Source organism: Homarus americanus, unplaced genomic scaffold, assembly GCF_018991925.1.
Source record: "Homarus americanus isolate GMGI-L3 unplaced genomic scaffold, GMGI_Hamer_2.0 scaffold24694, whole genome shotgun sequence".
In the NCBI taxonomy this organism is placed as follows: domain Eukaryota; kingdom Metazoa; phylum Arthropoda; class Malacostraca; order Decapoda; family Nephropidae; genus Homarus; species Homarus americanus.
This window is the reverse complement of record NW_024732780.1, coordinates 3029860-3056631: the sequence shown is the minus strand read 5'-3', so window position 1 is coordinate 3056631 and position 26772 is coordinate 3029860. Positions and strand designations below refer to the sequence as shown.

Below are 26772 nucleotides of genomic sequence, written 5' to 3'. Positions count from 1 at the left end.
CCGTCGAAAATACCTGCTTTGAGTTTTTCTTGCGTTAAACCAGGGAACACTTCACACAGATACTTAAAACAGTCACTGTCAGTATCGAGCGCCTTGACAAACTGTTTCATAAGGCCCAGCTTGATGTGAAGGGGCGGGAAAACAATTTTTTCCCGTTCCACTAGGGGTTCATAAATGATGTTCTTTTTCCCAACATTGAGGCTTTCCCTAACTGGCCATTCCTTCTGAATCCAGTGTCTGTCTTTGGCTCTGCTGTCCCAGAGGCAGATAAAGCAAGGAAATTTTGTATACCCACCTTGCTGTCCTAGCAAAAAATTGACCATTTTTAGATCAACACAGATGATCCATTTGTGTTCTTCATATTTGAGTAGCTCCAAAACCGTTTTGATGTGTTCATATTTTTCTTTCAGGTGTACTGAGTGTCCTATGGGTATTGCGCCAAAGATGTTGCCTATATGTAATAAAACACACTTCAGACTCCGCTTAGAGCTATCTATAAAGAGGCGCCACTCTTTCGGATCATAACCTGGAGCTCCCATCGCGGTGACTAATCCAGAAATATCACAACAGTAGACGAAGTCAAATTTAGAATCAAAGAACTGTAAGAGGTTCTTTTCTATGTTGCGAAAGAATGTTACCTTTGTGTCTATTTTCAGCAAGTTTTTATCTTTTAACCGTGAAGCCAACAATTCTGACAGCTTTTTAGACAGACCCAGATCTCGAACTAAGTCATTGAGTTCTGCTTGGCTAAATGTTTGCGGTTCTGTTGATATGCCTGCAAAATCTGAGTCACTATTTCTGTTAGTTGACTCCTCTGTGACCTCAGTGTCATATTCACTGTCAGATTCAACGGAAGCAAGTTGAGTGAAGATAGGCTTTGGAACATCATCTGAATGGGGCACAGGCCTGATTGCTGAATCTAGACCTGATCTGCACAAACGAATGCCATTTTCAGAATCTGTGACCTCAAATCTACCAGAATCAAGTGTCAGAACTCATGCAACCGAAAGTGTGTTCCCCAGTGTGAATCGATAATTATCGATTCACTCGGCCGTCACACCCGGGAATGGGACAACTGGCCGCCGCCATCTGGCCGCAGCCCAACTGGCCGCGGGAAACTCGCCGCGGCCGACTGGCCGCCGCGGACTGGGGGTAAACTGCAAACGCCTAATTTTGCGCTCTCAAAGCAGGTTAGGTTAGGTTAGGTTAAGTTAGGTTAGGTTAGGTTAGGTTAAGTTAGGTTAAGTTAGGTTAGGTTAGGTTAGGTTCCATATGGCGGCCAATCGGCCGCGGCGAGTTTCCCGCGGCCAGTTGGGCTGCGGCCAAATGGCGGCGGCCAGTTGTCCTAGACCCGTCACACCCTAATACTGAAGTGGGCCCGGCATCAGAAAACTTATTCTTTGTGATCGTGTTGGATAAACTAAGAACATCGGGATACTTTCTTTCGTAATAACAGCAGCAACAAAGTAGGAGCTGCTGAAAGAGCGTTTTAATGCCAAGAGAATTTTGAGAGCTAAAGGTTGACTGTAAATCCTCGGAAGACAGGTTATGGCGCACAACAAGATTAGGAGAGGATGGGGTCAGGATTATAGAAAGGAGAAATAGAGAGCTGATATGGATAGACAGCTTTACATGTTTGGAATCGGAGATGAAAGGGGAGTGAAGTTGAAAGGGGTAGTAAGGTACAATGTGAAGGTGGCATATATGAAATGAAAGGTAGTTCAGCGGACCGTGCCTGACCAAAGGATATCAAGTAAACTGAAGTTGAAGATACGTCAGACAACAATATAGTCCAAGAGCCCAGGCACTTTTAATCATGTGTCTGAGGCCAAAAGGTTTGAGGGTCGTTTCTGAATCAGAATTTTATGCCGAATCTGAAAATCCATTTCTTAATTGCCGCAGCTGCTGCGTTTTTGGAGAAAAACTGCGTTTTTTGTTGTTTTCGCACCTTATTTTGGGGAAAAGTATAAAACAACGATTTTACTTCGTGGAGTTATTAAATATCCATTTATACTAGCATGTATGGTATCAAAGTACAGATATTATCTTTTTGAACGCACATACATCAAAATAATACATGTAAGCTGGGTATCCATGGTAACGAGCTCTTTTGTGAAAAAAAACCAGTTCTTTAATCGGTGCAGTCAGTGATTTCTCATGAAGGATATATCGTCTATAATGTCACTGTGATACTGATCTTGTAAATTGGTTATAACCTCTGTATAACACTTATAGCAATACTTATTGCGAGTATGTGACTGCTATAGAATATTGACAGTAAAGTTTTCTCCACCCCCTGTCAGATTTTGCTGCCAAGACAAAAAATCTGGTTAAATGTCGTCCCATAGTTCCTGTCCTCAGGTTATGGTTACCTTAGGCAGAAGTGTACATAAAACTGAGTCCCAGTTTTATGCAGTATACCATAATTGTAACTTATGAATTTGGTGTACTAAATAAAGCGCCAACAAGGCATGTTCCTTAGACTCTCATGGCCTAATTGTTATAATGTAGGAAAACTTAGACAAACTGTTCTGTTATGTCTCCAAAACATATTCCAATAAAATTTGTAGTGTCACAAATTAGTCAGAGTCACTGTCTGACTCATCAGAGGAGGAACAGTACTCCGTTTCATCTTCCTCCTCATTAGCCATATCTGTACCCACGTTATCATCAATGTGGAGGCATACATCTTCTGGGACCTGTTGCCCTTCAAACCAGTTAATAACATAGCGACCGTTCTCTAGCAGCCATCCATTTTCTTCTGGAGCCCACTTGTACGATTCTGGGGTAATTGCGTTTTTCAACATTGATGCTACCAGATTTGCACGCTTCAATTTCTCCAAGAGCACAGATTTGCATGGAGGCAAATTACTAGGGTCGGTTCCTTTGATTTTATGCAAAGGCTGAGATTTTTGTTTTGGTGCAAAATGCTGATCAAATAGCATATGTCTGGCTGTATTCACTGATATTAGGTTGGGCTTCCCATACATGCTACAAACAAAGGCCTCCATGTCTGTTAACAGATCTGATGATATGTGAGCTGAATCTCCCAATTTGGCGAATGCTGCGATGAACCTTTGTTCCTTTTCCATTAAAGCCAAAGGGCGGACTTTACCTTTGCGTACAAAACTAGCTGTGTAGTCACATCCTGTGAAGGCATGGAGTCCTGACAGGGCACCACACAACTCTGCTCCAAGGCTGTGAGCTAACTGGGATACATCTATATATCGCCTGGTGTTGTTAGTACTTACACCAACGTCGAGCCATAGCTGTCCTGGTATGACATGGGCATGCGTAAGCAAAATTATAAGAACATCAGTGTCAGAGGACCGGATAATGATGTTACCACCTTTGTAGGACTCGCACATATGCTTAACATGCCAGATCAACCGAGTATCTGCCTCCTCGTGGTTGCAGACCAGGCTGGGGACCTCTTGCACGTGAATACTGTCATCCTTTACATCATATTGATAGGCTTTGTCATCCAGTCCTACAAATAGCGTGTAGCCTCGGATCTGCTCAATGTATGATGTTCTCTTCCATTCATTTACAAGGAAGTGTAGGAGGGCTGTTTTGAAATTCGCGGACTTGAGCGAGGCATTGAAATTCTTTGGGCGCTTCTGGTCAGGACCAGAGATAATGAAGTTGGTATGTGTAGCATCAGATCCACGGATACCATGCTCGATATCTTTGATGGATGGGCTTTTGTATGAATCACATACAAAGTCTACCCTTTTGGCAAATCCCAACAACCGTGTCAGAACAAGTTTGGCAATTTCACCAAATGTGGCTGGTACATTGACTAGAGTTCGTATGAGAAACATTGCATCAATGGCACATGCATCCCGACTCACTGGTTTGCTACTTTTCACTCTTTCTTCCAACTTATGCATCAGTTTTGACTTGTCCGTTTTGTTAACAGACCCATCCACCTGTGCTATGGTCAATGGCACTGGTGTAAGGGGATATCTAAAGACCAAAGCCAAATCCACGTTGTTGCTCGCTGCTAGGTAAAGCAGTCTTCCAAATAAATCACGTGTCCCCTGCAATTCTTTAATCTTTCTGTCCTTAACGGTGAGCTTAACTCGTATAGCATCTGATGAGAAATTCTTCAATTTAGATCGAGAAATCGGTTTCTCAAACCTTGCAGGGTCTTCAAAACATTCTTTGATAAATGTGTTACATCGTTTGTCTCCAATTTCCACACAGTGTAGGAGTAATACAGAAAAATAACAACAACAACCATATATTCATGCTATGCTTGAATATTTTTCAACAATTCAATCAATCAACAATAATACAATATGATATATATATATATATATATATATATATATATATATATATATATATATATATATATATATATATATATATATATATATATATATATATATATATATATACATGTATCTTAGGGGATCCGTGAGAAATAATGGACAAATGTTCTCATTTTTTGGCAAATAGCACTCCTGTAACCATGGATACTGAGCTTACATGTATTATTTTTAATGCCTATGTGTTCAACAACATAATATCTTTATTTTGATACCATACATGCTAGTATAAATGGATATTTAATAACTCCACGAAGTAAAAACATTGTTTTATACTTTTCCCCAAAATAGGGTATAAAAACAACAAAAAACACTGTTTTTCTCCAAAAACGCAGCAGCTGCGGCAATTAAGAAATGGATTTTCAGATTCAGCATAAAATTCTGATTCAGAAACGACCCTCAAACCTTTTGGCCTCAGACACATGATTAAAAGTGCCTGGGCTCTTGGACTAATAAGGCCCGTTTTGATATGTGGAGCAGAGAACAGATATGAAGACATTACAGTAGATATTAGGAATATTAATGAGGGCAAGGTTGAAAAACGATAAGATTAAAAAGGCTGAGCAGAGATGGTTTGGACAGGTGGTACAGTACAACGAGAAAAGGGTGTAGGGGTAATAGAGAGAGCCTGGAGTGGCTAACAAAGGCATACAAAAAATCATGCTGAAAGTAGGATACGGTGAAAAAAGAACTTGACAGACGCATCCAAGAAACTAACTTATGAGCAGTGGGAATGGTAAAATGATATTAGAAGAATCTCCCAATTGGCGCTTAAAGATTACAGAAGACATCATTTATACCTTATATTCCCCCACTTATGAATATAATATTTATTGTAGTCACTGGCTAAATTACCGGTCACGGCAAAATAGCCTGACAAGCTGTTTTGGGCTATTTTGATGGTACATTGTTTATGTAATAGAAGTAATGATATAATTGTATATATTGTATTATCAACCACGTATTTTCACGTATAAATAAGTTATCCTAACCAACTAAACCTACCTAACCTTACCTAACTTCATAACTGGGTGGCTCCGCCACCCTACCCCCTGGCATATTAAATATCTCGATTCTAGGTCGTTTGCGAGGGAACGTCACAGAAGAAACGTGTCTTAGAATTGTTTATGCTATTGAGTGTAAAGATAAAATCCCCGAGATTCGGTGGGTGGCAACAAATGTATTTATGCCTTTTCTAGTAGTTTTCTGGGAAACAACTCACTATATCTCGGTCATGGGCAAAATGCGCTAAAAGTGTCAGATAAAGTCTTCTTGTTTTTGTCTGAATAATCATTAAACAAAAAACTCTATATCCAATTGTGTCCCGCTCTATAAATTGACTCACCTTCAGCTTCACCTGTTCTGAGTTCTACTGGATGGCAAGTCGGCTACACAATTACATGGTATCTCCACTGATATTATTTCTCGTTAACCCTCGTTAAAGAAAACTGACAAATCTAGAAAAAATATTGTTTGCACATAAATATCATGATTTTCTTTGCGTAATACAATAAATACCATTAATGTATATCATTACTTCTATAACATAAGCAATAAACCGGTGTAATAGCTCAAAACAACCTGTCAGGCTTTTTTGCCGTGACCGGTAATGTAGCCTATTCGTAATATTTATGTATTATTTTATTTGTGATTTAGAAAGGGACGAAAGCTTCTCTTGAAAAATACATTATAGATTTTCTTAAATATTAGCAGGGAGTTCTCTTATGATGCTGCTAATGTTTAAGGTTCTTCTTTGTATTTTACGAAAGGTCTCAACCAATGTTAGCTGATAGACGAGTAAAGCAGAAACGCGCGTATCTCACATTAATGTGTGAATTTATTGACAACGCTTGGAGTACAGTTTGCCTATTCTGAGTAATTTAGTCAGGTCTTGACACTGAGGGCGGTATCACTTCTCACTGCCACGCAGGACAGAGTTTCATACTCAAAGAAAGACATCATAACTATATAACTATCCTACATCTACATCTAGAGAAAAGCAAATTAATCTACGACTCTCAACATGGGTTTACAAAGAGAAAATCTTGTCTAACAAATCTGCTGACATTTCTTAGGAAAGTCTTCGAGGTAGTAGATAATGACGAAAATTACGATGTTATTTACTTAGACTTTAGCAAAGCATTTGACAGAGTACCGCATGAGAGGCTTCTGAGAAAAATTAAGGCTCATGGTATCGAGGGGAAAGTTTTAAATTGGATAAAATCATGGCTCACAGATAGAACGCAGAGGGTCAGCGTAGATGGTGTTAAATCTGAGTGGGGTCGTGTAACCAGTGGGGTTCCCCAGGGGTCAGTACTAGGCCCACTCTTGCTCATAACCTACATAAACGATCTAGATACTGGGATCAGCAGTGACATAAGCAAGTTTGCGGATGACACCAAAATAGGGCGGCAGATTAATTCAGGGCAGGATGCAAATGCATTACAGGAGGATCTAGATAAACTGCAGGGGTGGTCTGAAAAATGGCAAATGAAATTCAACACCAGCAAGTGCAGGGTACTTAATATTGGAAGAACAAATACTGTCAATGTATACAGCCTTAACAACATCAACCTAGAGAAGTCGACTTGTGAAAGAGACCTAGGGGTACTTGTAAGCCCGGACCTACGGCCTAGAAAACAGTGCGTTAATGTTCGAAATAAGGCAATCAGAGTATTGGGTTTGATATCTAGAAGTGTAAGTAATAAGAGTGCAGAGGTCTTATTGCAACTATAACTTGCGCTAGTCAGCCCGCACCTCGATTATGAGGTTCAGTTCTGGTGCCCTTATTATAGAATGGATATCAATTCACTAGAGTCGGTGCAGCGAAGAATGACGAAAATGACTCCGGGACTTAGAAACCTTCCATATCAGGATAGGTTAAAGAAACTAAACTTGCATTCTCTAGAAAGACGAAGAGTGCGGGGAGATATGATAGAAGTATTCAAGTGGGTGAAAGGAATCAATAAAGGTGATATAGATAAAGTTCTTATAATATCCGAGCAGGATAAGACTCGGAACAACGGATTCAAGTTGGATAAGTTTAGGTTTACGAGGGAGATAGGAAGGAACTGGTTTACAAATAGGGTGGTGGACGAGTGGAACAAGCTTAGCAACTTTGTAGTAAGTGCTGGAACGCTGGAAAGTTTAAAAGGGAGGCTAGATAGATTCATGGATGATAGAGAGTGGTAGTAACTCTCGACAGGAGCTGCCATGCACAGGCTGTATGATATATATGGACACAAAGTAGTACCTTCAGCTGTATATTGTTATATTACTATTATTAATTATGTATAGTAAAGTATTACAGAACATGTATTAATTCTATGTAATATTCTATTTATTGTGCACCATATTATGTATATAAATTATCACATTTATACTTTATGTATTCAGCTTGTGAATGCTGGCATCTGTATAGGCCAGTGCGTAGTAATACATAAATGTAGAGGTAGTTAAGACTGAGTCCTGGTGGCGTGCCCACAGGCTTCCTGCGTCCTACTGTAATATATCTCCCGTACGAGAATAGAACCTACTTTTAAAGACAACAAGTGTTTGTATATACCCTCAGTAGTATAGAACATTCTTTGGGTATCTGGCAATACGCTAGATGGCGCAGTGATTATTTCTCAGTGAGATTCAGTGGACCAAGCCTTCCCCGGACTCTGTTTATGGCGTCTCTTCCACTTCAGCCGACAGCAAGACTACTACAAGCCTCTAGACTTACAGTGTCGTGAAGTGCTATGCTGTGTACAGTGCTGTGCTGTGAAGTGAAGTGTTTTGTGAAGTGCTGTGCTGTGTATTTTAATCATAATTGTCTGTGCAAGTTGCGGTCAGCTGACTAAGGGAGCGACCCGACAGTACGTGCTCTCCCGTCTCTGGTCTGAGGGTGACTGAGGAGCTAGCCGACGCTGGCCACTCGCTCCTACGTCTGGCAGCGCGCCAAGTCTCTCCCCTCCCGCCAGGCACACACACACACACACACGCATTCACCTTATATTTCTGGTGACTTACTTGAGACTTCTGTAATTCTGTGCATAGATTACGAGGGGCTGACCCGATCTTTTGCACAGATAGAGTACAGAAGCAGTCGGCATGTCTCACAGGGATCAAAACGATACCCTGGACGATGGGGTTACGAGTTTTAGTGTGGGAGACCTCTCCCCGCTTATACCCCACACTCCCCACAGTGACAACGCCGAGTCACCCACAGAATCTCCTCTCTCGTCGCGAGCCAGCTCTCCTGCGATGCATACGTCCACAGATCTCCTTCAACTGATAAAGTGGATGGAAACTTTTCGACGCCGGGACGATATTGCAAGGAGAGAAGAGGAAGAAATTAGGTACAAAGAGTCTGAAAGACGACGCCACAAAGAGGAACAAACACGCAGAGAACTCGAAGACATACGTAGACGTGAGGATGACCTTAGAAGACAGGAGGATCAAGCCAGATTTGAAGCTTTGATATCTCTGTTAGCCTCCCCACAACGTTCTACCGTACAAGATTCGTCTGCTACAACTGATGTTGATGCGACTAGAGGTACTGGTACCTCATTTCCCAGAGTCGGGACAACACCTCAAAAGGCTGCTGTACAGACGCCTCCCTCTCTGATGTCTGACGCTTCTTATCAGATGTTTCGGGAATGGCGTCGACGTTGGCAAGACTACGCAACAATGGTTGACTTGTCCAGTTTATCACAGCCGAAACAAATGATGCAGCTTCGTATGTGCTTGTCCTTAGAGACACAACGTACTCTCGAGCACACACTTCAAGTGCCTCCTATGACAACTCTGACGGTAGAGGCCGTGCTCGACAAGTTGCAAGAACACGTCAAGGGACAGCGCAACGAAGCACTCAGGAGAAGACAACTCCTCCAATGTAAACAGCTTGAGGGAGAATCTTTTGACGCGTTTTTTGTAAGGCTCAAAAGGTGTTCAGAGGAAGTTGATGTTTGTCCCGGACATTCTCAAGTCTGTGAAGAGAGACAACTTAAGACAATTATCTTAACGGGTGTCCGAGATGAAGAGCTAGTTCAGCGTCTCATTTCCCTCGACCCCACTTCCTCCCTTCAAGATGTTGTTATGAAATGTCGAGCGTACGAGGCCGCCAGGTGTGCGACTTCAGCTTTACGCTCACAGCCTGACCAGGTGAGGGCAGTGTCTTCCTACAGAAAGGGTAAGAAGCAGCAAGGTAACCCCACCCCTCACCCTCCAGCTACACCTTCAGCAGCAGTTTTGTGTAACAGCTGTGCGAGACAGCATAATGCCTCCCAGTGCCCAGCTGCTCAAAGCGTGTGCAGAAGTTGCGACCGCCAGGGTCACTGGGCTTACACAGTCAAGTGCCCTGCTAGCAAAGTTCAGTGTAGACTTTGTGGTCGTGTGGGCCATTATGACAAATGTTGTCGTAAGAAGACACAGAAACGACGCCACCTAGGATCCAAGAAGTCATCCTCAGGTAGTGCTGGCGCGCCCCCTCCTTCTGGCGAGCATCAAGACGCTGTGTCCAGTCGTTCCTGCCGTCGTGTACGTAGTTCCACAGACACGACGCCCCAGCACATCAATATCGTCATTTCTTACGGTAACTCGTCATCCAGTCTTCAGATGCTACCTGACACCGGTGCTGACGTCTCAGTAATTGGTCCACAACATTTAGCAAGTTTGGGAATACCCCGGAGCAACCTACAGCCCCCTCCTCAGACAACGAAACTGACAGCTGATGGTTCCAAGATGGCTCCAGCGTTGGGATCTTTCTGGGCTACCCTTACCTTTGGTAAGCAGTCTTGCTCAGCCCGGATTGATGTTCATAATGGTATCCCGACCCCGCTCTTATCATATGGCCATTGTCAAGAGTTGGCCATTATTTCCAAGGAATTCCCTAAACCTATTTCATTGAAGGCCGTCTTCACATCAGAAGAGTCTACAGCACCGGATGCAGACAAGACCCTTGAAGATCTCCGCACCGCAGCCCGGGCCGACCCTTCCTACATCCGGCTCGTCGACTGTGTGTCTCAGGGATTTCCATCGAATCGATACGACCTTCATGAATCGCTACTCCCGTACTGGAAAATACGCGAGGACCTCTATTGTGATGGAGACCTCGTCTTGTATGGTCCACGAGTAGTTATTCCTGCTGCCCTACGCCGCCGTACCTTGGCCCGCCTTCACGACAGCCATCGAGGAGTGGAGGCCACCAAGCGACGGGCGAAGCAGACTGTATTTTGGCCCGGAATCAACGCGGACATTGCAAGTACCGTCCGTGCCTGTGAACCGTGCCAGATTCTGCAACCTAGCCAGCAACAGGAACCTTTAATGTGCGACGATAACCCTTCAAGACCCTTCGAGTCTGTGTCGGCCGATTTCTTTGCAGTTGCAGGGAAGTCCTTCCTCGTCATTGCCGACCGACTGTCTGGATGGCCTGTTGTCGTCCCCTGTGGTAGTGATACAACGGCTACTGCTACCATCCGGAGCTTCAGGCATTACTTCAGAGAAGTTGGTGTTCCCCTCCGCCTCAGGACTGATGGAGGACCCCAGTTCACCAGCCACGAGTTCCGGGACTTCATGGACCGTTGGGGAGTCCGTCATGTCGTGACCTCGCCCCACTACCCTCAGGCGAATGGACACGCTGAAGCCGCAGTCAAGACTGTGAAACACCTGATCCTTAAGGTGTCACCCTCAGGAAATATCGACTGCGAGGACTTCGATCGAGGTTTGTTGGAATTACGCAACACCCCGAACTTCACCGGACGCTCCCCAGCCCAGGTTCTATACGGACATCATCTCAGGTCTTGTGTTCCTGCCCACCCGAAGTCTTTTTCTCAAGAGTGGCAGGCCAAGACTGAAGAATGTGACTGCCGTGCAGCAGAACGAGCCGCAGATGTCGCTGCTCGGTACGACTGTCATGCCCGCCCCCTTCCCAGGTTGAGTATCGGCCAGCAGATCAGGATTCAAGATCCGGTATCTCACCGCTGGGACAAGGTTGGGGTTGTTATGGGTATTGGCCGGTCCAGGGACTACCAAGTGCGTCTTCCTAGTGGTAGAGTATGGTGGAGGAACCGTCGTTTCCTCCGACCTGTGGAGCTGCCTAGTGTTGACCCCTCCCCAGTTGAGTCCCCTAATGTTGATGTCTCTAAAGTAAATCCATCCCCACCTTGTGTTTCTGCCCCAGTACTCCGCAGGTCCGAGCGACTCAGAAACAAAGGTCCGCTCAAGATGAAACTATGAGCGTATAGGGGGGAGGGAGGTGTATGATATATATGGACACAAAGTAGTACCTTCAGCTGTATATTGTTATATTACTATTATTAATTATGTATAGTAAAGTATTACATAACATGTATTAATTCTATGTAATATTCTATTTATTGTGCACCATATTATGTATATAAATTATCACATTTATACTTTATGTATTCAGCTTGTGAATGCTGGCATCTGTATAGGCCAGTGCGTAGTAATACATAAATGTAGAGGTAGTTAAGACTGAGTCCTGGTGGCGTGCCCACAGGCTTCCTGCGTCCTACTGTAATATATCTCCCGTACGAGAATAGAACCTACTTTTAAAGACAACAAGTGTTTGTATATACCCTCAGTAGTATAGAACATTCTTTGGGTATCTGGCAATACGCTAGACAGGCCAACCGGCCTATTGCAGACTCCTTATATTCTTATCTAGATCAAAGATTTTTAAAGCATTTTTAACCTTGGGCCACTGACAAATAAATTTATGTAACATATTATTAGTTTTGAACTGACCAACACTAATGTTTATTGATTTTAATTCCTTAATCAAACTAGCTTCAACCAGAAGTCTTTCTGTGACACAAGATGATTTGAATACTTCTAAGCTTTTTCCCAAGCAATGGGATGATTATTATTCCTAACATGAACGAACAGGGAACTGCTTTCAGATGCTGTTCTGATATTGTACTTATGTTGTTTGATTCTGAGCTGCAGTGCTTTTCTGTCTGTCCTACATAATTACAATTACATTTGCTACATGGAATACAATAAACACTTCCATTTACATTCAAACTTGGGCTATTTCTTATTAACATATTGGCAATGGTTGAGTCATACTTGAAAACAACATTAATATTTAGTAGTTTGAGGGACCGAACTAACGGGACAAATTCATTAGGATAGGGCAGAGTCAAAATATTCTTAAGTGTAGGAATTTGGCTGGTTTGAGAGGAATGAAAGGAATTTTTAGCCCTTTTAAAACAACGATCAACAAACACAGAAGGGTACCCAAGTTTTTGTGCAATGGAACGAATATGTTTCAATTCATCATCAATACATTCAGAGTCACAAATACGCAGACATCTTAAGAAAAAGTGACATTTTGGTAGACTCCAGGTGATTCGATAAAAAGTGTATGAAACTGTCTACCTGTGTGGGCTTTCTGTATACCTTAAATTTGTAGTTTTGATCATTTCTCATGATAAGCATATCAAGGAATGGAAGGGATCCATTTATTTCTCTTTCAATTTTGAATGTGATACTTGGGACAATACCATTAAGCTTGTCTAAAAATTCCAATGGGTCACTGTTTCTAGGCCAAAGACAAAGAACATCATCTACATATCTATACCATGGAGGAATAAAGTCCACTATATTGGGTAGGAATCAAGCCTCAAAAAACTCCATATAAATACAGGCTAGAGGAGCAGAAAGACCTGACTAGTCACGTCCCCCCCTTCTCTTGAGCTCCTCTACGTGTGTGGTGGTGTTGGTGTGGGGATTAGTGGATGACATCATTATGACCTGACCTCATGTTTAATAAGGTCACCCTGTATATTTAAGCCTCCCTCTGTCCATGTAATCCAGTTGCCTCTGAAGATGTCTTGAATAAAGACGAAAGCTAAGGTGCTCCGTTGTTTCCCTTTTCCCGTGTGATTTTATCAAGATTTATCTTATCCACGTTTTCATTGTGGATTTACATGAAATTTATATATATATATATATATATATATATATATATATATATATATATATATATATATATATATATATATATATATATATATATATATATATATATATATATATGTACAGTATATCTATATATATATAAAACAAAGAAGTATGTCTGTGTGTTTGTGTGTGTGTCCGCACGAGAATCTCGGAAACAACTTTACCTATCTGTAGTGATGATGGATGGTGTTATATGTAATGATGATGGATGGTGTTACATGTAGTGATAATGGATGATGATGTTATATGTAGTGATGATGGATGTTGTTAAACAGTATGTAATGATGATGGATGGTGTTAAATGTAGTGATGATGAATGATGTTATATGTAGTGATGATGTGGGTGGTGTTATATGTAGTGATTATTAGACAATAAAATAATAACAGTTTAATGCTAAAAAAATATACTTTGCTGTACCGTTGTAGTGAAAAACATGGTGGAACTTACAAACACCATTAATGAACTATCGATGGAAAAAGAAGTTTTGGGGACTGAACTGTGAGACAATGTGGAGCCTCCTGGAGGGTAGCGTCCTACCGTGGCCTAGCGAATGAGCCGCCCGTCTGTTTGTGGGTGGGTTTGTTTGTTTGCTTGTTCGCACGAGAAACTCGGAAACTATATGTAGTGATGATGGGTGGTGTTATATGTAGTGATGATGGATGATGTTATATGTAGTGATGAAGGGTGTTGTTATATGTACTGATGATGGGTGGTGTTATATGTAGTGATGATGGATGATGTTATATGTAGTGATGAAAGGTGTTGTTATATGTAGTGATGATGGATGGTGTTATATGTAGTGATGATGGATGGTGTTATATGTAGTGATGTTGGATGGTGTTATATGTAGTGATGATGGATGATGTTATATGTAGTGATGAAAGGTGTTGTTATATGTAGTGATGATGGATGGTGTTATATGTAGTGATGATGGATGGTGTTATATGTAGTGATTAATTAGACAATGAAATAATAACAGTTTAATGCTAAAAAAATATACTTTGCTGTACCGTTGTAGTGGAACTTACATACACCGTGAATGAAATATTGATGGAAGAAGTAGTTTTGGGGAGTGAACAGTGAGACAATGTGGAGCTTCCCGGAGGGTGGCGTCCTACCGTGGCCTAGCGAATGAGCCGCCCGGACCAAACTTGGCATGGATAGCAAGTGTTTCCTTGATTCTCTCATGGACAGTTCTATGTTGGATGCCCCAGAGTGGGAACTGGCAAAAATCTGTACATACTTGCTGTTAATGGCAAAACCAAAAATGTGGTCTACCCTAATGCACTACAGTGAGACAATGTGGAGCCTCCCGGAGGGTGGCGTCCTACTGTGTGTGTCCGCACAAGAATCTCGGAAACTACATTACCGATCTGTAGTGATGATGGATGGTGTTATATGTAGTGATGATGGATGGTGTTATATGTAGTGATGATGGATGATGTTATATGTAGCGATGATGGATATTGTTATATGTAGTGATGATGGGTTGTGTTATATGTAGTGATGTTGGATGGTGTGATATGTAGTGATGATGGATGATGTTATATGTAGTGATGATGGGTGGTGTTATATGTAGTGATGAGCAGACAATAAAATAATAACAGTTTAATGCTAAAAAAATATACTTTGCTGTACCGTTGTTGTGAAAAACATGGTGGAACTACATACACCGTTAATGAACTATTGATGGAAGAAGAAGTTTTGGAGACTGAACAGTGAGACAATGTGGAGCCTCCCGGAGGGTGGCGTCCTACCGTTGCCTAGCGGATGAACGGCGACTCTGCTAGTATACAGTATATATATATATATATATATATATATATATATATATATATATATATATATATATATATATATATATATATATATATATATATATATATATATATGCAAGTAAATCACTGTAGGTGCGCGTGATCTAGGTATATGCTGATAACCACAAGGAAAGAAGAAAACACGAAGTTCCCAAGTGCTTTCGTGTAATTCACATCTTCAGGGGTGAGTACAGACTAGAGAGAGAAATACAAAACAAGGTGTATATATACAGAGGAGGATGAGACCAGGTCCACAATGGTCAGGTATTAGGTAATGACCCAACTAATCTTTAAATAGCACACAACGGTTGGTGGTCAGGTCAGAGCATGTCTGTGTGCTATGCCCGGGTATGAACCCATACAGATTTGGGGCCAGTTTGTCTTTGACTTGAAACATGAGACGGTTGAGAACAACTCTTTCAAGGATTTTACACATACAGATTGTGAGTGAAATTGGCCTGAAGTTTGGAGAGTTAGCTTTAGGGATTGGTACTATGTTTCCATGAGTCCATGTCTTAGGCAGAATACCCTGTGTGAGGCTCATTTGATACAGGTCAAGCAGTGGATAGTTAGGGATCTCATTTAACAATCTCAGGGTGTTATAGGTTATGCCATCCTCACCAGGGGAGGATGATTCACCTTTTACTAGTGCTGTTATTAGTTCGTGGTGCGTTATAGGAAACTGGTTGGTAAGGTCTGGTGAGGAACAGGCTATTTCAATACTGAAACCCCTATTAATGTGTGTGGTTTTAAGATATTGCTGTATGTCAGGAGGCAGGGAAGTGATTTGTGACACACTAGACCATTGGTCTAATAGCATGTCAGCATATTCTGCAGGGCTGTGATGAAGTTGGACTGGGGTGGGTGACTTGGTAAAGGCTGTAATTTTGTTCCACACTTCTGCTAGAGTGGTTGGTCTATTAATCCCCTGTAAGAATTGTTCCCAATAGGTGTTTCTCACCTGAACTTTGAGTTCACGAAATTCTCTATTAGCTTTGAGGAATGCCAGGAGGTTATCACTAGTTTTATTTTGCTTATAAGTGTTGTCAAGCTGTTCTACCTTCTCTCCTTCTTTGGTGAGGATGGGGTCATGTGTTCACAGAGGTGGTTTAGTGGTATAATATTTGGTAATGACATTTAGAAGATCACAGCAAAATTCATCCACTGTCCCAGGTGTATATCCAGCATACCATCTGTAGATGTAGGCCTTGAAGTGCAGTTTAAGATTATCTGGGATGTTAATTCTGAGCTTAGGATAGGGTTCACACTTGACATCAGCAACAGTGTATTCAGTAAGTATTGCATAATGATCACTGACTAGATGGTCTGAGATGACCTTAGCCTTGACATTACTGTCTACTAGGTTATACCCAATAGCATAATCAAGTCTGCCCCCCATCAGATGTGTCACTTTGTCTGTGTCGTATACAGTGATATTATGATTATTGATGTAATTCACGAACACCCTCCCATTAGAGTTACACTGGACATCACCGAGGACAGTGTGACGAAAGTTAAAGTCACCCATACACAGCATAGCACTGCTACCTGATGACTTTGGTAACGTCCACTCGCAGCTCATTACACCGAACATAGATGTTATACAGCGAAAATTGACTGTTTGCTGTCTTTACTGTAAATTGTTGATAGTGAATACTTTCATCGGTGTGAGTTTTGATCCATTTACAGACCAGACCATTCTTTACAAAAATGAGCAGACCACTTTCTGCTCCACTATTGTATGCTGTGAACCCAGCTATCCTGGGTGCAGCATTCTCCTGGGTGCTGGACGTGTAAGGTTCTTGTAAACCAATTACATCAATGTTAAAAACTTTAACAAACCATTGTAGGTCATTAATTCTGCAGTTAACATTCCGGATGTTCCATGAAATGAACCTAAGCGTTCGTGTTACTTGTTCCACCTTGAACTTAGTATTTAGAGTCGCGTGTTGGCTTCATAGATCAACCTGACCATTAAGTTAACTGTTTCAAATTCATCACCCCTGGAGTTCTTAATAATACGCCTCACGGCCCTTATTCCAGTAGGATTTTTATACACAGGTTTCTTCATTAGTCCCGCGAGTTCCTCCTCCGTAAATATTGGAAGAAGTACAGGGTTATGGACAGTTTTCAGACCTGGAGTTATTAAAGAGACCACGCTGGCAGTCTGGGGCTCATTCTCCCCATTCATGCTTCCATCACTATCGGTCTCGCTCTGGCTACTCACCCTCAAGTTCGCATCATTATGAGAGGAGGCACCAGCTCCTTCAGAAGCTCCACTGACACTATCACTGCCATTGTTCACTGGTACACTTACTTGGCAGGCTTTAACCTGACCTGCATTGGCTAACGAAGGAGAGTCACTGTGCCTGTTGACTTCAGGTGGTGGAGGCGATCCGGCCACGTTGGCATCACTGAGTGGGACCGCTATTGTGAGTGGAGGTGGCCTCCCAGGACAACTGGGGTGCCAGACCGTCACACCCTCCTCCCTGCACCTGGGACACTGCCTCCTGGGTGGGGAGGTGTGGCTGTTGATTTCAGGCGATGGAGGCGACCCCGCAGCGTTGCTGTTGGCATCACTGAGTGGGACCGCTATTGTGGGTGGAGGCAGCCTCCCAGGACAACTGGGGTGCCAGGCCATCACACCCTCCTCCCTGCACCTGGGACACTGCCTCCAGGGTGGGGAGGTGTAGCTGTTGATTTCAGGCGATGGAGGCGACCCGGCAGTGTTTCCGTTGGCGTCACTGAGTGTGACCGCTATTGTGGGTGGAGGCGGCCTCCCAGGGCAACCTGGGTGTCAGGCCGTCACACCCTCCTTCCTGCACCTGGAACACTGCCTCCCAGGTGGGGGGCTGCTCTCTCCCCTCCCGAGAGGCAGGTTCCTTGGTGGGGCAGCTCCTCGTGCTATGCATTCCTGCACAGATGCCGCAGGTGGCTGTCTTGTGACAGTATTTCGCCACATGATTGACCCCAAAGCAGTTGTAGCACACCACAGGGGGAGAAGTCCACCGACAGATGTTACTAGGGGTACCATACATGCCGAAGAAGAAGCAGCATTCCTCAGGAGGTGATTCCTTCCTTTTCCAAACAATGATGATCCTACTAAGTTGTGCACCATCCTTATAAAGTTTTCTTGCTCTGTGGACGCTCTGAAGTGACAGAGCGCCACTGGGGGAATACCCTTGGGGAAGTGGGTGACAAGGTATTCCATTTTTTTGGGTCGGACAGGTTCATCTTGCTTAATAAGATGTAGTGAGCTGACCTTTCCATCAATGAAGCGTTGGATAGCATTAGTCTCCTCTCGGCCTACATACACGAAACGAGGGGCGCTACCTGGCATGACAACATTCAGCGTAGTCGTGCAATATTCCTCATTCAGGGCGCTCAACCACTTAATCTTTATCAAATTGGTTGTGTTCTCGGGGAGGGCAAGGCTCATGTAGTTCGCCCGGGGAGCAATGGGAGGGATGCACCTATTGGCTCTACTCTGCTTCCTTCCCTGGGTCCTCATTTTGCGTTTCTGCTGACGAGTCTTAAACTTCTGAAAGCCAGCTTCAGTGTCACCATGACTGTCCTCCTCATCTCCTTCGTTCCTTCGTCAGGAACATCAGCAGAGCGCCGCCCGGCGTCGACTCCTGCCATGGTTAGATTTAAATGGAATCCAGGTCTTATACCAGCGGTGTCCTTGAGTAACACTGATAGGAGTTACGCCCAATATTCACCAACTCACTTGTTAAATTCCTGTTCCCACCAGCTCAGTATAACCACCGTAGTCACGTGAGACACCACATAAAGTCATTAACACGTGTGATAAGCTCCAACCATCACCGGAGCGAGAGGAGGGAGGGAGGGTGAGGCTGGGAGCCACATGGCCGGGTCCGGGAGTAGGCTTCGCGGGCACCAGGGCACTCTGGATGCCAGAAGCTGTCAGATTGATTACTACACTACACCCACAAATACCACTTTACACATGGTCATAGCTTACTGACACTGATGTGAAGTCACAAAGTATAACACCCTGTTTCACAATGCGCGAAATAATGTATAAGTTAGTTTGGTTATCCTTGGTGTGTGGCACACAGGTGGTGAACTGTGGCTGGGAGGCGCAACCCTCTTATGATGAGAGGTAAGTGAAGGGTTTGAGTCGTGGTTGGACCGGACACTCACTCATACAATATTATATTATCATTACAAAAATACTGTGTGCCTTCGGGTATAGAATTAACATTTAGACCTCATAACATTCGGTCTTAATACATACAGTAGGTTCTGTAAACGACGCAGACTTTATACTCAAACCGAACTACGTACGTGTTGTGACCTGTTATTAAATATACTCCCTGACTGCTCCAACTAGTCTTAATCCCCGTCCAAAGAAGTGTCTAAGAAAATGACTCTTCTTAGTACATTTAAAAGAATTGCCAGTTTGTTAACTGCCAGGCCCAACTAAGAAACGATAGGTAAATATGTTTTTAAAATGTGGATATTATTTTTTATAAATGAATAATAAATTTACTTTTAATTTATATATATTTTAGCTGAAATTAATATTCAGAAATTTCATTTCAATAAGTTAAAAGTTCAGATAAATTTTAACAATTCTTGGCCTATTCTGGAAGGTTACTGTCGACCTCAGGAGAGAAGTGTTTTATTATGCCTTTAAAATAAAAATAATTTATGTTAATATCGTGCAGATAACTTAATTAAATGATGCTATAATCCCAAGCCTAACTCTAGTTAATTAATGAAAGCGAACATTTCCCTTAGAAATGCTTATCACTATTGAATAGAGCATTAAAAGCTGTAACCAAAAAATACCCGAGATTATAGTTGCGTTGACCAGATTTTATAATTCATATATCCTAGCAATAACTTACATATAATGTTTTATACAATATAACACAGAGTAGGCACTTGTTCTGCTTACACTAAAGTTACTGAAATAATGATGAGCTCATAAATGACCAATTTTGTGAATACATCGGGCAGGATAAAAGCAAGAACTTTTTTTTTAGATCCTGTTGATATTCTTCAACTCTCAAATCGAAGATGCAGCACCCCTTTGCGGTATGGTTCCAGATTCTAAATGGTTTGGGTTTTACCGATTTTTTCTGCGATGTGATATTATAGTTATTTTAATGTATTGATAGGAAAAAACAGTGATTATTTCATATGGTACTTATTCTTTTTCATTAACAAGTATATATTCCGAGCCCTGAGTAATTTCTTTGGTGCAAGAAATTGTGAAGTCTTGGAATAACCCGTCAGAGAATGGTGTGACGCTACCGAGTGTGAGCGCACTAAAAAAAAAATTACTTTACCAACACTGGCACATGTCTGATATATTCTAGAGCCCGTGCAAGCCCAGTACTGCCAACACTCTTTTCGGGTGTTAATTTCCCTGAATAACTCAGCGTTGTCTGCAAATAATTGTATGGAAGCATGAATAGCATCTAGAATATAATTTTTTAATCAACAATCAATAAGCAAACAAACAAACAAACAACAACGATCCCAGCGCAATAATGCCGTGGCAACCAACATGTCACGGGTACACACGTTTTCGTGCCATTAATCACCATGAATTGCTTGTGACCATAAAGTCTCCAATCCACGTTAGGATATTCCCCCAAATTCCATACCCTTTCCGTCAATTTTCAGCCTTTCGTGAGGTATGCTATCAAATGTAGATTGTCTCCATTGCCGCCACACTCCTAGATCTTATTAGTCCACGCATCCAACAACTTAAACAATTGCGTTAGGCAGGATCGTCCTAGCATAAAACCGCACTAGCATTCATTTACGAGGTTGTTCCGTTCTAGTTGTTCAATTATGGCATGACGCTACACACTTATCTAGTCAAACTTAACAGTCTTTGGTTGTTTATGTAGTGGGGATCGCCCCATTTTTTATAACAGACTCCCACAAACCATTTTCTAGCTGCCTTAACAATCTAGGATGCATACAATTAGGGTCAGACTCTTAAGAATTTTGAATTTCGGCAATTTAGATACAATGTACATTTCTGAGAGCTCAATGTGCGTTAAGTGCTTTGTCGAACCTGCTTTCCTCAAAAACTAATAAGTTGTTTGCATCCTCTTTTGTAAACAAAATAAAATAATTAATTTAACAACTCCAATTTATCTTTGTGTGACTCCGCTTCAAGTCTCAGTTCTGATATAATGTTAGGAGTGTCCGCCATAAGTTTCTGTTCTGGGTATAAAATACGTTGGTTCGGATGGTGTTTGTGGGTGGCTCAGGCAGCTTCGCTCATTACTCGCCCACACCGACTAAGCCCTTGTTTGCGTATTAATTTTGTTTTACTACATTATCACTTTGTGTATTTATTAATGCAACAGTTGTCTGTCATGTGATATTGATAGTAGTTTATTTGTATACCGGTAAGATAGTGGAACTAATGTCAGTAGTGTCATTTAGGTAAAGTTTACGTATTGGCCAATCCGGCTACGATACGTCGGTAATATGGCGGAAGAGAGGTGGCGTCTGTTGCAGGCTGGTCCATTGTAGACTTGTAGTCAGTCTCCCACAGCTGTCTTAGTTGAGTATACCCTCTCTCTCTGGTGTTTTGGGAGTTGGTATTTGACTATTGAGATTTTATAATGCTTGATATTGCTTTTGTGTAATCTGGATGGACCTTCAGTCCTTACTGAGCCACTTCCAAACATCATATTATTATTGTTATTTATTTTAATTTGTGTACATACAGTATGTGGTGGTGGGAATAGGTTATCAAATGTTAATATATTTAATGACTTGTTTAAGTTTTGACTTGTTAACTTGGCCTTTTTTGGGGGAACTGGGGATTAATAATATAATAAATATACTGATATATTTGAAAGACTAACGTGATTTGCGTTTATGTAACGATCTACCCTAGGGTCGTATCATTTGATATACTCACACAGGTACTTAATTTCAATTTTGAAATGATAGAAAGCCTTAGGCTTTAGGGTTTGACTGGGCTTCGATTATGTCCGCATAAGAAAACTGCTTTGTGGCCCTTGTGCACTTCAACTTGGCATAGTTTCTGGATCTGGCTTACATATTTATGTCTTGCTTGTCATTTACATAACCACAAAAATAATGCCTTTGTTTTTATTTATTTATTTTTTTTATTGGGCACCCCCCTTCATCCTTGTGTAAGGTGAAGCGCAGAAGCGTTTACAGCGCCCAACAGGGAAGCATGCTAAGTTCATGCTTGCCTTATGTCTCATGAGTTAAGGGCGTAGAAGCTGAAGAGTCAAGGGTATAGAAGCCTGTAGAGTCAATGGTGTATGTCATCAAGTTATTGGAAGCTCCAACAACTTTCCCTGAATACGAATTCGCAACTTTCGACTTACAACAGGTACCTACTTTACTGCTAGGTGAACAGGCACTAATGGGGGCTGGGAAGTATGTCCAAACAACTTCCACGGGCCCAGGAATCGAACCAGTGACATCTTGCTTGCGAGGTAAGAACGGTACCGCCTCTCCCACCAGTGCCCCCTTGTTTTTAATTGTGTGAGTAGAGTTGTGAGTACAGCTTTTTTTTATTTTTTGAACCTAGACACTATGGATAACCATGAAAGAATGCCAATACACATTCTTATTTTTATCCAAAGAATTTTTTCCTTGAGTTTTATTGGCCCAGGGGCCTCATTATATTATAAGTGAATATAGGAGAGGTTTCGACAGCAGCCATTCTTATATGAAATTTAATTGAGTATGAACGAAGCAACATTATTTTTGAAAGGGAAAGAGGAAAGTGGCCGAATGGATACAACGCTCTACTCCTGTAGAGCATGGGTACCTGATTTACATAGTCGGGAAACTGCAAGCAGCCGAGTGCAGTGCCTACCACGTTTCCTTCTTTTGGCTATAATCTTATGTACCGTGCTGTAGTAATAGAAATAACAATATAAATATGCAGGGTCGTCAAAGAAAATCTTCAGATATTGGTGATTATATTTCATGAATAATCATCTACCAAAATGATTCTTTCTTTTGAAGTAAAAAAAGACTGAGTTTTCCCTAGCCTTGTGGCACTAGGGTTGCAAACGGTACCGGTGGTTCTGTACATTAATAACATTCTTTTGTTCACCAAAATTTGTGATTGAGAAAACTAACGGGAAAAAATCGCCCCAGCCATCACAACTCCAGACATGCTGAATTGAGTATGGACAAGCAATTGAATCTCGCCTGGGTGTACTCTGAATGACGAACCGCCTATATTGAAGTCTATTGAAAATAATCTAAAAATATGACTTTTCTTGACAGTTAAAGGTAAAAATCACATTTGCAAGTGAAAGATTTCACGAAATATAACCACTTATTGTTTTTAATGGCCCTATATATATTATCCCCCTTAGGGTATTCAAACAACAGCCATGCTCCTCCAAGCAACCATCCTACTCATCTTAGCCACACTTGCAGTCTTTTTATTTTTTCATTTACCACTCTTCCCTTCATTCCAGGTTCTTGCATATATAATACCGTACATAAAAATATGTAAGCATTGCAGTATTTAAGACTTTCTTCATTTTAAACATTATACTACTCACATTCCAATTAATTTTTTCACTTATTTCGACATATTAGTCGTACCTACTGGCCTAGATTTATTCAGTGCCTGATGATTTGTATGGCCGCCCCTGTATCCTAGTGGAAAAATAAATGCCAATAAGAACACTAACCTGCAGGAATTACAGCCTGTACAATGAGTGCTGCGCCGCTAAGCAGAAAGCTACAGACAGCTGGAAAGCGTCGACCAAAGCGAGCCACTAAAGGTATGATGACCATGTAGCTGGGGACCTCCATCAACCCCGACAGTGTCATAAACACAAATGGGTCGTCACTCAGAATGCCACCACTGAGAGATAGTCCGTAATACACCATGGATGCTAACATGTAGACTGCGTTTAGGGTGAGTGTGATAGCTCGTAACCTAGGTGTCCTGAAATGTAGTGCAATGAAGATTAAAGTCTTCCTCTAAGGGTAAAATGTTTTGTAAGTAATGGCAATATAAGGAGCATCTTCATAAATAGTCTAGTAAAATTAGGCAAAATAAATACATTTTAATTTATAGGAAGCTAAAAGTTGTTTTGTATGTTCTTTAAACCTGTAGAAACAACATATCACAAGTCCCCACCAATCCACCCTGAGCTCCGTCCGCCATCTCGGAATATGGCCGCCAAATTACATTTATTCGCTAGTAATGTGGAAACGATTGGTCTGATGTCAAAAACAGTTGGGACCGAAATCAAATTGCGTGAAATTCTCTATAAATAAGGTAACGATCACCTTTTCTTTAAGAGTGACCGTTTCAAAGATATAGTGTTTTTTCTTAATATTCAGATGTGATAATCGTCCTGTTGTATATTTGCTTGTTTTGTTTTTGTGCATCAGTATTTTTTTTTTATTTGTATTAAATGTTGGTGCATAGGATTTATGTAATATCAGTGTCAAGAAGGACTTTTCAACGCTTGTAATAATAATAAATGGTAGAAGTGGACTAATTTGGAAGCTGTACAAGTACATGTGACATGCAGAAATGACTTTACAAGACAAGGGATTGATACTGCGTAAGGGGTTTACCGATATTGCGTCATAGATCGCCCGACTGGTATCCCAGGCTCTCCATAATGAAATCCACATGAGTACATCATGCAAGAATTAGTCATATCTCGTGATCTTGAGTCATCCCTTTCTCGGGCGCTTGTGCTCGAGAATCTAGAGAGTTCTTAACCAGCCGTGACCCAGTAAAGACATATCACTGATTACTATAGGCAGGGTCATAGTCACGGCAGTTTCTGTATATAATATATAGAATATATTAAATATATTAATGTTAAAATCGGTCACAGACTAAACCCCACCTCTTCAGCAAACAGTTAAGAGGAAATTAGTGTATAAGTTTGAATCTAACTGGATATAGTTGAACCCATGACCAGTGAGTGAGAATAATGACTAGAAAAGCCGTTCGACCCAGAATCATTTCCACCTTAAAGGAAGATCAATTATAGATACAGTTATCCTTTGTTAATGATTGATAAAGTGATCGTTTCTAAGGAGATGGATACAGTGATCTTTCTTCTAGGATTAGATGCAGTGCTTCTATTTAAGGGGATACAGTGATTCTATCTTATGGGTTGCTTTTCCATGCCTGGTGCACCAACAGTCGCCCTAGCCGTGAATGGACACCCAGCTTTACAATTGGCGAATTGAAAAGAGTCAAGCGTGGCCACATCTGAATTGTACAGATTGTACTCACCCCTGAAGATGTGAATTACACGAAAGCGCTTGGGAACTTCGTGTTTTCTTCTTTCCTTGTGGTTATCAGCATATACCTAGATCACGCGCACCTACAGTGATTTACTTGCATATATATATATATATATATACTCTATACTAATATATATATGATATTGATGATGATGATGATGTGTGTGTGTGTGTGTGTGTGTGTGTGTGTGTGTATGTATGTGTGCATGCATGCATGCACTGTCTGCTCTGCTCTATCTGCTATCATACATACATGCATATACATGCATGCATATATATATATATATATATATATATATATATATATATATATATATATATTTAATTCTTGTTGTGACAGGTAGGTGTAACTGCAAAATCTTAATTCTTGTCGTGAACGTCAAGTAGTAATTTATAATCCTACTTTCCGAAAGTATAGTTTCAGAAGCTCCTCTAAGATTTTTGATTGATTACTGTGTTAGGTGCTGAAATGCTGAAAGACACTGAGTGGGTTAGCATAATCTTCATTAGATACTTACTTGACAAGGATTGTAGCTTGATTTAAGCACCGTTGGAATAGGGTTTCGTGTGCTGACGTTCCAGGTTGCGTCTTCTCATCACACTGATCCTTTAGATTAATAGAATGTTAATGGAGGTAATAATTACAAATAACTTTTGGAAGGATTTTTTTTATGAAGGTTGGCTCTATTTGTTAATAACAAAATAATTTATTTCCACCTTTTCAAGTTATCTTTATAACTATATAAATGGATTAATTAAAAAGTACAAATGAATATTTTAGATCAGCGCCCTAAGACAGCAGATTTTTAATAGAAAAAAGTGTCTATGGATAATAAACAAAAACCATTTATGTATGTAAACATTGCCAAAACAAAGTTAATAAATGAACAGTTATTCATAGGTATGTATATATATATATATATATATATATATATATATATATATATATATATATATATATATATATATATATGTATATATATATATATATATATATATATATATATATATATATATCACTATATATATATATATGTATATGCTGATAACCACAAGGAAAAGAAAGAAAACACGAAAGTTCCCCAAAGCGCTTTCGTGTAATTCACATCTTCTAAGAGTGAGTACAGACTAGAGAAATGTACAAATCAAGGTGTATATATACAGAGGAGGGTGAGACCAGGGTCCACAATGGTCAGAGTATTAGGTAATGACTGTTAAACAAGTGTTAATCAAGAACTCCCCAGCAACACAATTGGTTGCATTTATAAGTTCCTTACAAGGAATGTAATATATTTTACTTAGGCCAGACAGGTAAAATCTTGCAACTAGAATTAAACAACACAAATACAGTGTTAGGACAGGC

At 41.1% G+C, this 26772-nt stretch overlaps 1 protein-coding gene across 1 annotated transcript in view; it reads right to left on the bottom strand.

Moving 5' to 3' along the window:
• Positions 1 to 26772, bottom strand: part of LOC121868981 (organic cation transporter protein-like) — a 286571-nt gene that overhangs the window by 64383 nt on the left and 195416 nt on the right. The window contains exons 9-10 of the mRNA XM_042370028.1: positions 25928 to 26016; positions 23822 to 24081 (exon numbers count right to left, since the gene is read on the bottom strand). Of these exons, the coding sequence (XP_042225962.1) occupies positions 23822 to 24081; positions 25928 to 26016 (349 nt within the window). The remainder of the gene's footprint in view (positions 1 to 23821; positions 24082 to 25927; positions 26017 to 26772) is intronic.